General features: G+C 50.4%; 1 protein-coding gene across 1 annotated transcript in view; it reads left to right on the plus strand.

Annotated features, from left to right (window-relative positions):
• LOC140387193 (sodium/potassium-transporting ATPase subunit gamma-like) overlaps positions 1-11,211 on the plus strand; it is a 140,290-nt gene extending 129,079 nt beyond the window's left edge. The window contains exons 3-6 of the mRNA XM_072470174.1: positions 405-479; positions 5,215-5,245; positions 7,904-7,944; positions 10,536-11,211. Of these exons, the coding sequence (XP_072326275.1) occupies positions 405-479; positions 5,215-5,245; positions 7,904-7,944; positions 10,536-10,561 (173 nt within the window). The 3' untranslated portion in view covers positions 10,562-11,211. The remainder of the gene's footprint in view (positions 1-404; positions 480-5,214; positions 5,246-7,903; positions 7,945-10,535) is intronic.
• Positions 11,212-13,201: the final 1,990 nt, after the last annotated feature.

Raw genomic sequence — 13,201 nt, forward strand, 5'->3', positions numbered from 1 at the left:
TACCATATACAACCGTGTTGGCTCATCTGTGTGTCAGAACACCCAACACACATTTTCATGTACATTATTAAAATGGATAACATTTTCTCGTCACTCCGCTGTGTGTGGGAGATTGCCGGTCCCAGATCGGGTGCTCCTGTGGTACAAGGCTGACTACATCAGCCTTGTACCACAGGAGTCCAGTTCCTGTTACTCTCCTGAACAAACCCCATCCAATAAAGACCAAATTCACTACCGGTACCTCATTGGCCGTCAGAATCTTTTGGGGACGTTGCCGGAACTTGCATGCAACTTTCGAAATTCAAGTCTTCACTTCCTTTTGTGCAAATGTGTGAAAGTTTGCCTTTGGAGGCTTCTGCAACATTCCCTGAGGATCCTCACCGCGTGTTCAATTCTTTCCGCAGATTATGACACGTTGAGGACGACTGGCCTGGTTCTGGCTATTGTCATGTTTGTTGCTGGCATTGTCATCGCTTTGAGTGAGTATACATTCACCCTACCCCAATGGCTATTTGATGTCACTGTACCTCCATGAGAATGTTCAGTGCGGTCGAAAGAAGCACAGGCCCCTCTTCTCAAAACTTGCTTGCTGCCTCCAGAATCTCACCTCTCATCCGGCTTCCGCCTGATTCGCTGCCTCAGGTTTTCTCATGATAAATTCCATTGTTCGCTCAGATAAGAGGAACTGTGCAGGTCACACCGCAATCGTAACCTCCGACCGTTGGGGGGCGCTGTGGCATCTCCACCAGACATCTCCCTGCTTCTCACCCCTCCGAAGCTGCAACAAGCTCTCCTTCCCAATTTGGCTCTTTCTCTTTCAAGATATCATAATAATCCAATATCAGAAATTTATTTAAGAATATGGAATCAACAAGATAATTGTCCCTCACCCTCCAACCTCATGTGTTGCCCATCCCTAATTGCCCTTGAGAATGTGGTGGTGAGCTGCCTCTTTGAACTGCCGCAGTCCCGTGTGGAGTAGGTACACCCACAGTGCTGTTAGGGAGGGAGTTCCTGGATTTTGACCCAGCGACAGTGAAGGAACGGCCGATATATTTCCAAGTTGGGATGGTGCGTGACTTGGAGGGGAACCTCCAGGTGGTGGGGTTCCCATGTATCTTCTCCCCTTGTCCTTCGAGATGGCAGCGGTCCTGGGTTTAAAACGTGCTGCCAATCAAGCGGGGCTGCTTTGGCCTGGAATCCGTCGAGCTTCTTGAGTATTGTTGGAGCTGCACTCATCCAGGGAAGTGGAGAGCATTCCATCACACTCCTGAGTTGTGCCTTCCAGATGGTGGACAGGCTTTGGGAAGTCAGGGGGTGATATACTCGCCGCAGGATTCCCAGCCTCTGACCTGCTTGGTAGCCACAGTAATAATATGGCTGGGACCAGTTCAGTTTCTGGTCAATCGTAAACCCCAGAATATTGCATGATTCAGCAATGGTAATGCCATTGAGTGTCAAGGAGCGATGGTTAGATCCTCTCTTGTTGGAGATGGTCATTGCCTGGCATTTGTGTGGCGCGATGTAACTTGCCACTTGTCAGCCCAAGCCTGGATATTGTCCAGGTCTTGCTGCATTTGACACGGACATGCATCAGTGTCAAGGAGTTGAAAGCTTTAGAAATGACCTTTTAACCCCTGTTTTCATTAAGAGGTAACTGGAAGAATGTTGAAATCATAAATTGGGTTTGCTGAAGGACACCCAGGGGTCAAAGGCAAACAGTGTCCTGATGAAGGTGCATATCGAACATGGACACAATGTTGGCAATCATCAGAAAGATTCGAGTGTTTTGCACACACTGCTGACAAATTACAACTCACAGCCGGCGGAGTGCGGGGGATATGTCACCCAGCTCGGAAGGAAAACTCCAAAATCCACATGTACAATCACATTGCCAGGATTTAGGGAGTGCTGCACTGTCAGAGGGTCAGCACTGAGGGAGCACTGCACTATCAGAGGGTCAGTTCAGAGGGAGCGCTGCACTGTCAGAGGGTCAGTACTGAGGGAGTGCTGCACTGTCAGAGGGTCAGCACTGAGGGAGCGCTGCACTGTCAGAGGGTCAGTACTGAGGGAGTGCTGCACTGTCAGAGGGTCAGCACTGAGGGAGCGCTGCACTATCAGAGGGTCAATACTGAGGGAGTGCTGCACTGTCAGAGGGTCAGCACTGAGGGAGTGCTGCACTGTCAGAGGGTCAGTACTGAGGGATGGCTGCAGTCAGAGGGTCAGTACTGAGGGAGTGCCGCACTGTCAGAGGGTCAGCACTGAGGGAGTGCTGCACTGTCAGAGGGTCAGTACCGAGGGAGGGCTGCACTGTACGAGGGTCAGTAATGAGGGAGTGCTGCACTGTCAGAGGGTCAGTACCGAGGGAGGGCTGCACTGTACGAGGGTCAGTAATGAGGGAGTGCTGCACTGTCAGAGGGTCAGTACTGAGGGAGGGCTGCACTGTCAGAGGGTCAGTACTGAGGGAGTGCTGCACTGTCAGAGGGTCAGTACTCAGGGAGTGCTGCACTGTCAGAGGGTCAGTACTGAGGGAGTGCTGCACTGTCAGGGGGTCAGTACTGAGGGAGTGCTGCACTGTCGGAGGGTCAGTACTGAGGAAGTGCTGCACTGTCAGAGGGTCAGTACTGAGGGAGTGCTGCACTGTCAGAGGGTCAGTACCGAGGGAGGGCTGCACTGTCAGAGTGTCAGTACTGAGGGATGCTGCACTTTCAGAGGTTCAGCACTGAGGGTGTGCTGCACTGTCAGAGGGTCAGTACTGAGGGAGTGCTGCACTGTCAGAGGCTCAGCACTGAGGGAGTGCTGCACTGTCAGAGGCTCAGCACTGAGGGAGTGCTGCACTGTCAGAAGGTCAGTACTGAGGAAGTGCTGCACTGTCAGAGGGTCAGTACTGAGGAAGTGCTGCACTGTCAGAGGGTCAGTACTCAGGGAGTGCTGCACTGTCAGAGGGTCAGTACTGAGGGAGTGCTGCACTGTCAGGGGGTCAGTACCGAGGGAGTGCTGCACTGTCGGAGGGTCAGTACTGAGGAAGTGCTGCACTGTCAGAGGGTCAGTACTGAGGGAGTACTGCACTGTCAGAGGGTCACTACTGAGGGAGTGCTGCACTGTCAGAGGGTCAGTACTGAGGAAGTGCTGCGCCGTCAGAGGGTCAGTACTGAGGGACTGCTGCACTGTCAGAGGGTCAGTACTGAGGAAGTGCTGCACTGTCAGAGGGTCAGTACTGAGGGAGTGCTGCACTGTCAGGGGGTCAGTACTGAGGGAGTGCTGCACTGTCGGAGGGTCAGTACTGAGGAAGTGCTGCACTGTCAGAGGGTCAGTACTGAGGAAGTGCTGCACTGTCAGAGCGTCAGTACTGAGGGAGTGTTGCACTGTCAGAGGGTCAGTTCAGAGGGTGTGCAGCACACTCAGAGGGTCAGTACTGAGGGAGTGCTGCACTGTCAGAGGGTCAGTACTGAGGGTGCCCTGCACTGTCAGAGGGTCAGGACTGAGGGAGCGCTGCACTGTCAGAGGGTCAGTACCGAGGGAGTGCTGCACTGTCAGAGGGTCAATACTGAGGGAGTGCTGCACTGTCAGAGGGTCATTACTGAGGGAGTGCTGCACTGTCAGAGGGTTAGCACTGAGGGAATGCTGCACTGTCAGAGGGTCAGTACTGAGGGAGTGCTGCACTGTCAGAGGGTCAGCACTGAGGGAATGCTGCACTGTCAGAGGGTCAGCACTGATGGAGTGCTGCACTATCAGAGGGTCAGTTTAGACGGAATGCTGCACTTTCAGAGGGTCAATACTGAGGGAGTGCTGCACTGTCAGAGAGTCAGTACGGAGGGAGTGCTGCACTGTCAGAGGGTCAGCACTGAGGGAATGCTGCACTGTCAGAGGGTCAGCACTGAGGGAGTGCTGCACTATCAGAGGGTCAGTTCAGACGGAATGCTGCACTGTCAGAGCGTCAGTACTGAAGGAGTGCTGCACTATCAGAGGGTCAATGCTGAGGGAGTGCTGCACTGTCAGAGGGTCAGCACTGAGGAAGTGCTGCACTGTCAGAGGGTCAGTACTGAGGGAGTGCTGCACTGTCAGAGGGTCAGTACTGAGGGAGTGCTACACAGTCAGAGGGTCAGCACTGAGGGAGTGCTGCACTGTCAGAGCGTCAGTACTGAGGGAGTGCTGCACTGTCAGAGGGTCAGTTCAGGGGGAGCGCTGCACTGTCAGAGGGTCAGTACTGAGGGAGTGCTGCACTGTCACTGGGTCAGTACCGAGGGAGTGCTGCACTGTCGAAGGGTCAGTACTGAGGGATTACTGTACTGTCAGAGGGTCAGTACTGAGGGTGTGCTGCACTGTCAGAGCGCCAGTACTGAGGTAGTGCTGCACTGTCAGAGCGTCAGTACTGAGGGAGTGCTGCACTGTCAGAGGGTCAGTTCAGGGGGAGTGCTGCACTATCAGAGGGTCAGCACTGAGGAAGTGCTGCACTTTCAGAGGGTCAGTACTGAGGGAGTGCTGCACTGTCACTGGGTCAGTACTGAGGGAGTGCTGCACTGTCAGAGGGTCAGTACTGAGGGAGTGCTGCACTGTCGGGTGTCAGTACTGAGGGTGTACTGCACTGTCAGAGGGTCAGTACTGAGAGAGTGCTGCACTGTCACTGGGTCAGTACTGAGGGAGTGCTGCACTGTCGAAGGGTCAGTACTGAGGGAGTGCTGCACTGTCACTGGGTCAGTACTGAGGGAGTGCTGCACTGTCGAAGGGACAGTACTGAGAGATTACTGTACTGTCAGAGGGTTAATACTGAGGGAGTGCTGCACAGTCGGAGGGTCACTGCAATTGGAGGAGCGCAAAGCTCGTGGTTTTAGGGGCTGGAGTAGGTTACAGAGATAGGGAGGGTTGTAGAAACAGAGGGAGAGGGAGTGTGAGGGATTTTAGAATAGTAATGACTAAAACTGACTTGCTGTCAGTGTCCTTGTTGGCGATACGGAGCACCAGGCGGTGGAAAGAATCACCTCGAATTCAAGTGTGTGATGAAATCAGGGATCACCATGGAACTATTACATCAATGTAAATGATCTGTGCTTGTATCAGTGTAGAATTTAGTTTGTGAAAGTTAGGGAGGTGAGGAATTCTGTCCAAAGCAAACATAAACCAATTTTCCATATCCACAGTCAATATAATTGGATATGGAAGTCAGTGGGGGGCACTGCCACATATACTTAACTCTTATTCTTTTTCAATTCACAGGCAGAAAGTTCAAATGTGGAAAGAGATCAAAGTAAGAATTAATTTATAATTCATTTAGTGGTCAAAACTGAGGTAGACACAGATGTATGCTCCCTCTACGCTGTTTCCGTCAAACACTCCCAGGGCAGGTACAGCACGGGGTTAGATACAGAGTAAAGCTCCCTCTACACTGTCCCCATCAAACACTCCCAGGACAGGTACAGCACGGGGTTAGATACAGAGCAAAGCTCCCTCTACACTGTCCCCATCAAACTCTCCCAGGACAGGTACAGCACGGGGTTAGATACAGAGTAAAGCTCCCGCTACACTGTCTCCATCAAACACTCCCAGGACAGGTACAGCACGGGGTTAGATACAGAGCAAAGCTCCCTCTGCACTATGTCCATCAAACACTCCCAGGACAGGTACAGCACGGGGTTAGATACAGAGTAAAGCTCCCGCTACACTGTCTCCATCAAACACTCCCAGGACAGGTACAGCACGGGGTTAGATACAGAGCAAAGCTCCCTCTACACTGTCCCCATCAAACTCTCCCAGGACAGGTACAGCACGGGGTTAGATACAGAGTAAAGCTCCCGCTACACTGTCTCCATCAAACACTCCCAGGACAGGTACAGCACGGGGTTAGATACAGAGCAAAGCTCCCTCTGCACTATGTCCATCAAACACTCCCAGGACAGGTACAGCACGGGGTTAGATACAGAGTAAAGCTCCCGCTACACTGTCTCCATCAAACACTCCCAGGACAGGTACAGCACGGGGTTAGATACAGAGTAAAGCTCCCTCTACACTGTTGTCATGTGAGAGTACCTTTAAGACATGGATGTTTAAGCAATGTATCTTTAAGAAAACAGTGATGTCAGAGAGTGGATGGAGCTGGGCTTCAGATCAGCCATTTTGGCAGTTTTTTGTTTTGACAGTTTGAAAAAGAGCTTGTGTGTGGCTGGGTGTTTCCAGAGAGCTGCAGTTTGGAGGAAAATAGCTGGGTGTGTGTCTGTGTTTTGCAGTGAGCTGGATTTGCTGTGATGTCTGCCATGAAAGACTATCTGAAAATGAAAATCGCTTATTGTCACAAGTAGGCTTCAAATGAAGTTACTGTGAAAAGCCCCTAGTCGCCACATTCCGGCACCTGTTTGGGGAGGCTGATACGGGAATTGAACCGTGCTGCTGGCCTGCTTTCAAAGCCAGCGATTTATCTCTGGATCATTTGGGTGATTTAAACTTATAATAGTAAAGCCTTTAACCTGATGTGATTCTATTTAAAGGTGTTAAGTCTCTTGGAAGTTTGAAGGAACATTTTGAGGAATTATTTACTATTGCAATATTTTCTGAGTTATCTTTGAAGTAAGGGGTGTTAAGAGATCCAATGTTTATTTAAGATGTTCAGTTGAGTTAATGGAATAAACAGTGTTTTGTGTTTAAAAACCCAAGTGTCCATAATTGTAATCCCACACCTCGGGAAAAAGCCGTGTGCTAGGAAAAGCAACAAAATCCATTAAAGGGAGAGGTTTGTTGAAGTCCATGACACATTTTGGGGTTCTGAAAACGCCTCGCCCATAACACTGTCCCCATCAAACACTCCCAGGACAGGCATAGCACGGGGTTAGATACAGAGTGAAACTCCCTCTACACTGTGCCCATCAAATACTCCCAGGACAGGTACAGCACGGGGTTAGATACAGAGTAAAGCTCCCTCTACACTGTCCCCATCAAACACTCCCAGGACAGGTACAGCACAGGGTTAGATACAGAGTAAAGCTCCCTCTACACTGTCCCCATGAATCACTCCCAGGGCAGGTACAGCACGGGGTTAGATACAGAGTAAAGCTCCCTCTACACTGTCCCCATGAATCACTCCCAGGGCAGGTACAGCACGGGGTTAGATACAGAGTAAAGCTTCCTCTGCGCTGTCCCCATCAAACACTCCCAGGACAGGTACAGCACGGGGTTAGATACAGAGTAAAGCTCCCTCTACACTGTGCCCATCAAACACTCCCAGGACAGGTACAGCACGGGGTTAGATACAGAGTAAAGCTTCCTCTGCGCTGTCCCCATCAAACACTCCCAGGACAGGTACAGCACGGGGTTAGATACAGAGTAAAGCTCCCTCTACACTGTGCCCATCAAACACTCCCAGGACAGGTACAGCACGGGGTTAGATACAGAGTAAAGCTCCCTCTACACTGTCCCCATGAATCACTCCCAGGGCAGGTACAGCACGGGGTTAGATACAGAGTAAAGCTTCCTCTGCGCTGTCCCCATCAAACACTCCCAGGACAGGTACAGCACGGGGTTAGATACAGAGTAAAGCTCCCTCTACACTGTGCCCATCAAACACTCCCAGGACAGGGACAGCATGGGGTTAGATACAGAGTAAAGCTCCCTCTACACTGTGCCCATCAAACACTCCCAGGACAGGGACAGCATGGGGTTAGATACAGAGTAAAGCTCCCTCTACACTGTCCCCATCAAACACTCCCAGGACAGGTACAGCACGGGATTAGATACAGAGTAAAGCTCTCTCTACACTGTGCCCATCAAACACTCCCAGGACAGGGACAGCACGGGGTTAGATACAGAGTAAAGCTCCCTCTACACTGTGCCCATCAAACACTCCCAGGACAGGGACAGCATGGGGTTAGATACAGAGTAAAGCTTCCTCTAATCTGTTGAAAATCTTCTTTTTCAGTGGAAGCCAGATTGCTGAGACGTCAGCCACACCAATTCCCGGTAATTATATTTTGTTTACCAAACCGCTGCTCCTCTACTTCCTGTTCCCTCCAGATGTTCTGTGATCTGTAGATACACCCAATACAATGGTCTTGTTTGGCCCACTTTCTCCCCTTGTGTCCAGTATTGTAAACCCTGCCCTCTTACTGTACTTGAACCGGGAATCTGGGACCTTGTGTGGAGAACGGGAGACCATAGTCTATTCTCTTGAACGCATCTCGTGATGAGATTTTTCGCTTCTCAAAAACAACCTGTAACAGCAAACTCTAATTTTCTTTTTTTAATAAATTACAAACACCCAATTCATTTGTCCCCCAAATAAGGTGCAATTTAGCGTGGCCAATCCACCTCCCAGCATATCTTTGGGTTGTGGGGGTGAGACCCACACAGACAGGGGGAGAATGTGCAAACTCCACACGGACAGTGACCCAGGGCCGGGATCGAACTCGGGTCCTTGGTGCCATGAGGCAGCAGTGCTAACCACTGTGCCACCACGCTGCCCCTCTAACTCTCTAACCCTAATAACATAACGATAATGCTAAAATGGTGTTCTTCATAATGCAAAACGGATCCATAATCTGAAATTAAATGTTACCCCGAATCACATAATGCTGTTACTAGAACCCCAAACTTTAAAAATGTGAAACCGTTCTCTAATCGTTCACAAGAATAATCCCTGGAATGAAGAGCTTGCCATATGAGGAGCAGTCGAGGACTCTGGTGTGTTCTCGCTGGGATTGGAAGGATGAGGGGGGTTCTTACTGAAACTTACAGGATACTACAAGGCCTGGATAGAGTAGACGTGCAGAGGATGTTTCCACTCGTACGAGAAACCAGAACCAGAGGACACAATCTCAGACTGAAAGGACGATCCTTTTAAACAGAGGTGAGGAGGAATTCCTTCAGCCAGAGGGTGGTGAATCTGTGGAACTCTTTGCCGCAGAAGGCTGTGGAGGCCAAATCACTGAGTGCCTTTCAGGTTCTTGATCAATAAGGGGATCAGGGGTTATGGGGCGAAGGCAGGAGAATGGGGATGAGAAACATAAGAGCCATAATTGAATGGCGGAGCAGACTTTATGGGCTGAATGGCCTAATTCTGCTCCGATATCTGATGGTTTTATGGTCTTTTCACCCAAACACTAAACCTAATACTAACCCTAAATCTAACCCGAATAATTTAATGTTAATACTGGAACACTAATCTTTAAAACGCAAAATCAATCATTAATCTTCACCCAAACCATAATCTTAACCCTGACCCTAACCTGATCTCGAATAATACTGGAACTGTAATCTTTAAAACACAATGTCAATCCCTAACTCTAAATTGTCCTTAAACCTAACCCTACCCTGTCCTAACCCTACCATATCCCTGTCCCTGATACAACCCTAACCCTAATAACATAATCCTAGAACTTTAATGTTTAAAACGCAAAAAACAATCCCTCACCCGAAGACTAACACCAACCCTTCCACTAACAATAATGATAGCGCTAATATTAACTCACACTAATACTAACTCTGAGGTCAACTGCAACCCTAACCCTGACCCTAATCTTTAAGACATGAATTGCAACCAGAACCCTAATCTTTACAACACAAATCCTAATCCTAACCCAAAACCTAACCCCTAAACTAATGGTGAATGCAATTTAACACAAGCGCCTCATCCTCCCCCTAATACCACAACCCTAATCTTTTGGATGCGAACACTACCCCCTAACTCTAACCCGAATCTTTAAATCGCCAATCCTAATTCTATTCTTAACTCAAACCTGAGCCTCAATACAATAACTTAAACTTTAAAATTTAAACCCTAACCCAACAATTAACCCATTCACCAAACTCAAACCCCTAATCCTAACCGTAATAACTCTAATCCCATACCCGAATCTTTAAAATTCAAACCCCAATGCAAACTCCGGATACAACATGTCAATATCTGACACTAATATTCCAACCCTGACCCTTACTTTAAGATTCAAAAGTAAGTAAACTCGCCATAGTTCCAGATGACCATAGGCTGCTTTCCCCTTTGAGGGGGAGTGCTGACTGGTGGTGATTTAACCTGAGGATCACCACACCTCACGGAAGGGCTCGGCTGAGAAGGCAGGGCCTTCATGAATAACCTCAGCCGGTACGGGGAATTGAACCCGTTGACCCTGCTCTGCATCTGTCCAGCCAACTGAGCGAAACAGGCCCCCAAAAGTAACACTGTAGCTCTGAACCCATTAACCATCATTCTAACCCCTACCCAAATCTGCTAACATTATCCCATAACTCAACCTGCCGCACCCAATACTCCACAACCTAAGTCCCGAACAGTAACCCTAAAGTTTAACCCAGATCCTGACGCGAACCCTCAAAACTAAACCCAACCCCCTCACCGAACCCTTCAACTCCAAGTCCTTACCACTCACCCTAATCCTGACCAACCCTTGAATCCCAACCCCATTAACTCAACCCCTGAACCCTGACGGTATGCCAACCCCCTTTCCCATCCCCCAATGCTACCACAGTCGCCCCAAAAACGTTCTCAACTGAAATGGAAATCGGGAGAAGTCAATAATTGCTGTCTTTTCTTCCCACAGGTCCCTCTGAAAACATCTACGCCTGAGATCCCCACCAGGACGTGACAGCACGTCACATGTGCCGGAGAACGGAGGGTGGAGTGAGCGGGACAGGGAGGGAGGTGGGGAGAGGGGGGGGGAGTACTGAATGGAGCAATGCTGCGTGTTACTATGAATACGTTCCCCCCTCCCCTCCCCCCACTTCCCTCACAGGGAGCTCTCTCCTGACATCAACAGGGCCAACACGACCTCACACCCTCCAAGGCTGCCACCTGGGACTCTCCCTCCCTCTCACCGGATTCCCCTCGGAGATCGGCAACTGGCCAAGATGGAGTTGCACCTCTCCTCATGAACTGCGATATCTGACTGCATGCAACGGGGAAGAATGCCACCCCTTTTCGATGACTGGATGGCTCTGGCAACGATATTTCAAGGATTGGCAGGAGCCGTGGTTTACCGTGACTCCCTCAGTATCCCCCTGCCCCCCCCACCACCACCCACCGACTTGGCTTTTCAATCTCTTTGCTGCTGGTGAGATTTTTAATTTAGCTCTGAGCACCTCCCGGTATCGTGTCCAACCATTGTGCTCCCATCACGCCCCAGATTGCAACTCACCCTGTCACTTTCAGTAGCCCCCGGGCCAATTCAACCTTCTATGGTGGACAGTTTCTACAATAAAGTCCAATAAATCCCTGAATCCTTTTGTGTTGTCTTTGTCTGTACTCTCTAGCGTGCATTGTTTTGGCAACACTCCTCTTGGACACCAGCAAACTCTTGCCTTCCTGGCTTGCCCTGTCTCGGACATTAGAATTTACCATTGACTTAGTCACATTAGGGTCTGGTTTGGGAGTAGGAGCATTAAGATGTGGGGTCGGAATATGAGGGGAAGAGATTTCTCTGGCAGCAGATGTCAGGATTCGGGTCTGGGTGCTTGAGGTTCGGTGCTTCGTCTGCGGTTAATGTGAGATTGAGAGGATTTGGTCATGGAGAGGCTGTCGCATAGTGGTATTGTCACTGGACTAGTAAACCAGAGACCCAGAGTAATGCTCTGGGGACCCAGGTTCAAATCCCACCACTGCAGATGTTGAAATTTGAATTCAATAAAAATCTGGAATTAAAAAAGTCTAAGGATGACCATGAAACTATTGTCTCGTTCATTAATATCCTTTAGGGAAGGAAATCTGCCGTCCTTACCTGGTCAGGCCTACATATGACTCCAGACCACAGTAATGTGGTTAACTCGTGATGCTCGATCAATAACTCCCGAGACGAGATTGGAGACAGTTGAAGGCTTTATTACACTAGATGTTTCCCCCAGCAGTGCAGGAACAAAATGCAGCTGCTGGGGAGACTCAGGCTCTTATACTCCGCCTTACTGGGCGGAACCAGCAGGCAGGCTTCACCAATGAAAATAGCAGTCTCAGGTACCTCCCACACCAATGGTCTTACAGCATTATTCCGGGTACCGTAATACCCCTAATACTGACTACCACATTCAACGTCTGTTAAAAAAAAGAATTTGGCGGGGGTGGTAGTCTTACATTATACAGTGGTAGAGGTGTAGTTTATGGTGGTACCCGGTATACATTAGCGCAGTGTTTTGTCTCGTTACATGTCGCAACTATTTACAGTAATTATTTAGTCAGAGTGAAGCAATTAGTTGATCGGGGGCCCTGGTCGTCCTCTGCGATCGTCGTAGCTTTGGCAGTGATGCAGGCGCCGGCTCGGGCATCCGTGGCTCCCGTGAGCATGGTTTCCGCTTCATCAGCAGCTTCATCACCCCTAGATGGGACCAGTGGAAGGACCGATCCACCTGGGAAGGGGGCGGCTGTGGGGTGCGCAGGTGGGAGGGAGGATGGGGTCAGTAGTGGAGATGTGGGTGGGGATCCAGCAGGCGGCAGGTCCCATACGGAGACCGTATCCTGTCGGCCGTTGGGGAACGCCACGTAGGGGTATTGAGGGTTAGCGTGCAGGAGGTGGACCCTCTCGACCAATGGGTCTGACTTGTGCGCCCGCACGTGTTTGCGGAGCTGGATGGGTGCAGGAGCTGCCAGCCAGGTTGGGAGCGAGGTCCCGGAGGAGGACTTCCTAGAGAAGACAAGGAGACGTTCGTGAGGGGTTGGTCGTGGTACATAGCAGTGAGCGGATGGAGTGGAGAGCATCCGGGAACACCTCCTGCCAGCGGGAGACTGGGAGATTCCTGGACCGTAGGGCCAGTAGGACGGTCTTCTAGACCGTTCCGTTCTCCCTCTCCACCTGCCCGTTTCCCCAGGGGTTGTAACTGGTTGCCCTGCTCGAGGCGATGCCCCTGCTGAGCAGGAATTGGCGCAGTTCGTCGCTCCTAAAGGAGGACCCCCGATCGCTGTGTATGTAGGCGGGGAAACCAAACAGCGTGAAGATACTGTGGAGGGCATTTATGTGGCTGCGGTCATGTCGGGGCAGGGGATGGCGAATGGCAACCGGGAGTACTCGTCAATCACGTTCAGGAAGTACGTGTTGCTGTCTGTGGAGGGGAGGGGCCCTTTGAAGTCCATACTGAGATGTTCAAAGGGACGGGAAGCCTTTATCAGGTGCGCTTTCTCTGGCCTGTAGAAGTGAGGCTTGCACTCCGCACAGATTTGGCAATTCCTGGTGGCTGTTCTGACCTCCTCGATGGAGTAGGGCAGGTTTCGGGTCTTAATGAAATG

Source organism: Scyliorhinus torazame, chromosome 12 (genome assembly GCF_047496885.1).
Source record: "Scyliorhinus torazame isolate Kashiwa2021f chromosome 12, sScyTor2.1, whole genome shotgun sequence".
NCBI classification, from domain to species: Eukaryota; Metazoa; Chordata; class Chondrichthyes; order Carcharhiniformes; family Scyliorhinidae; genus Scyliorhinus; species Scyliorhinus torazame.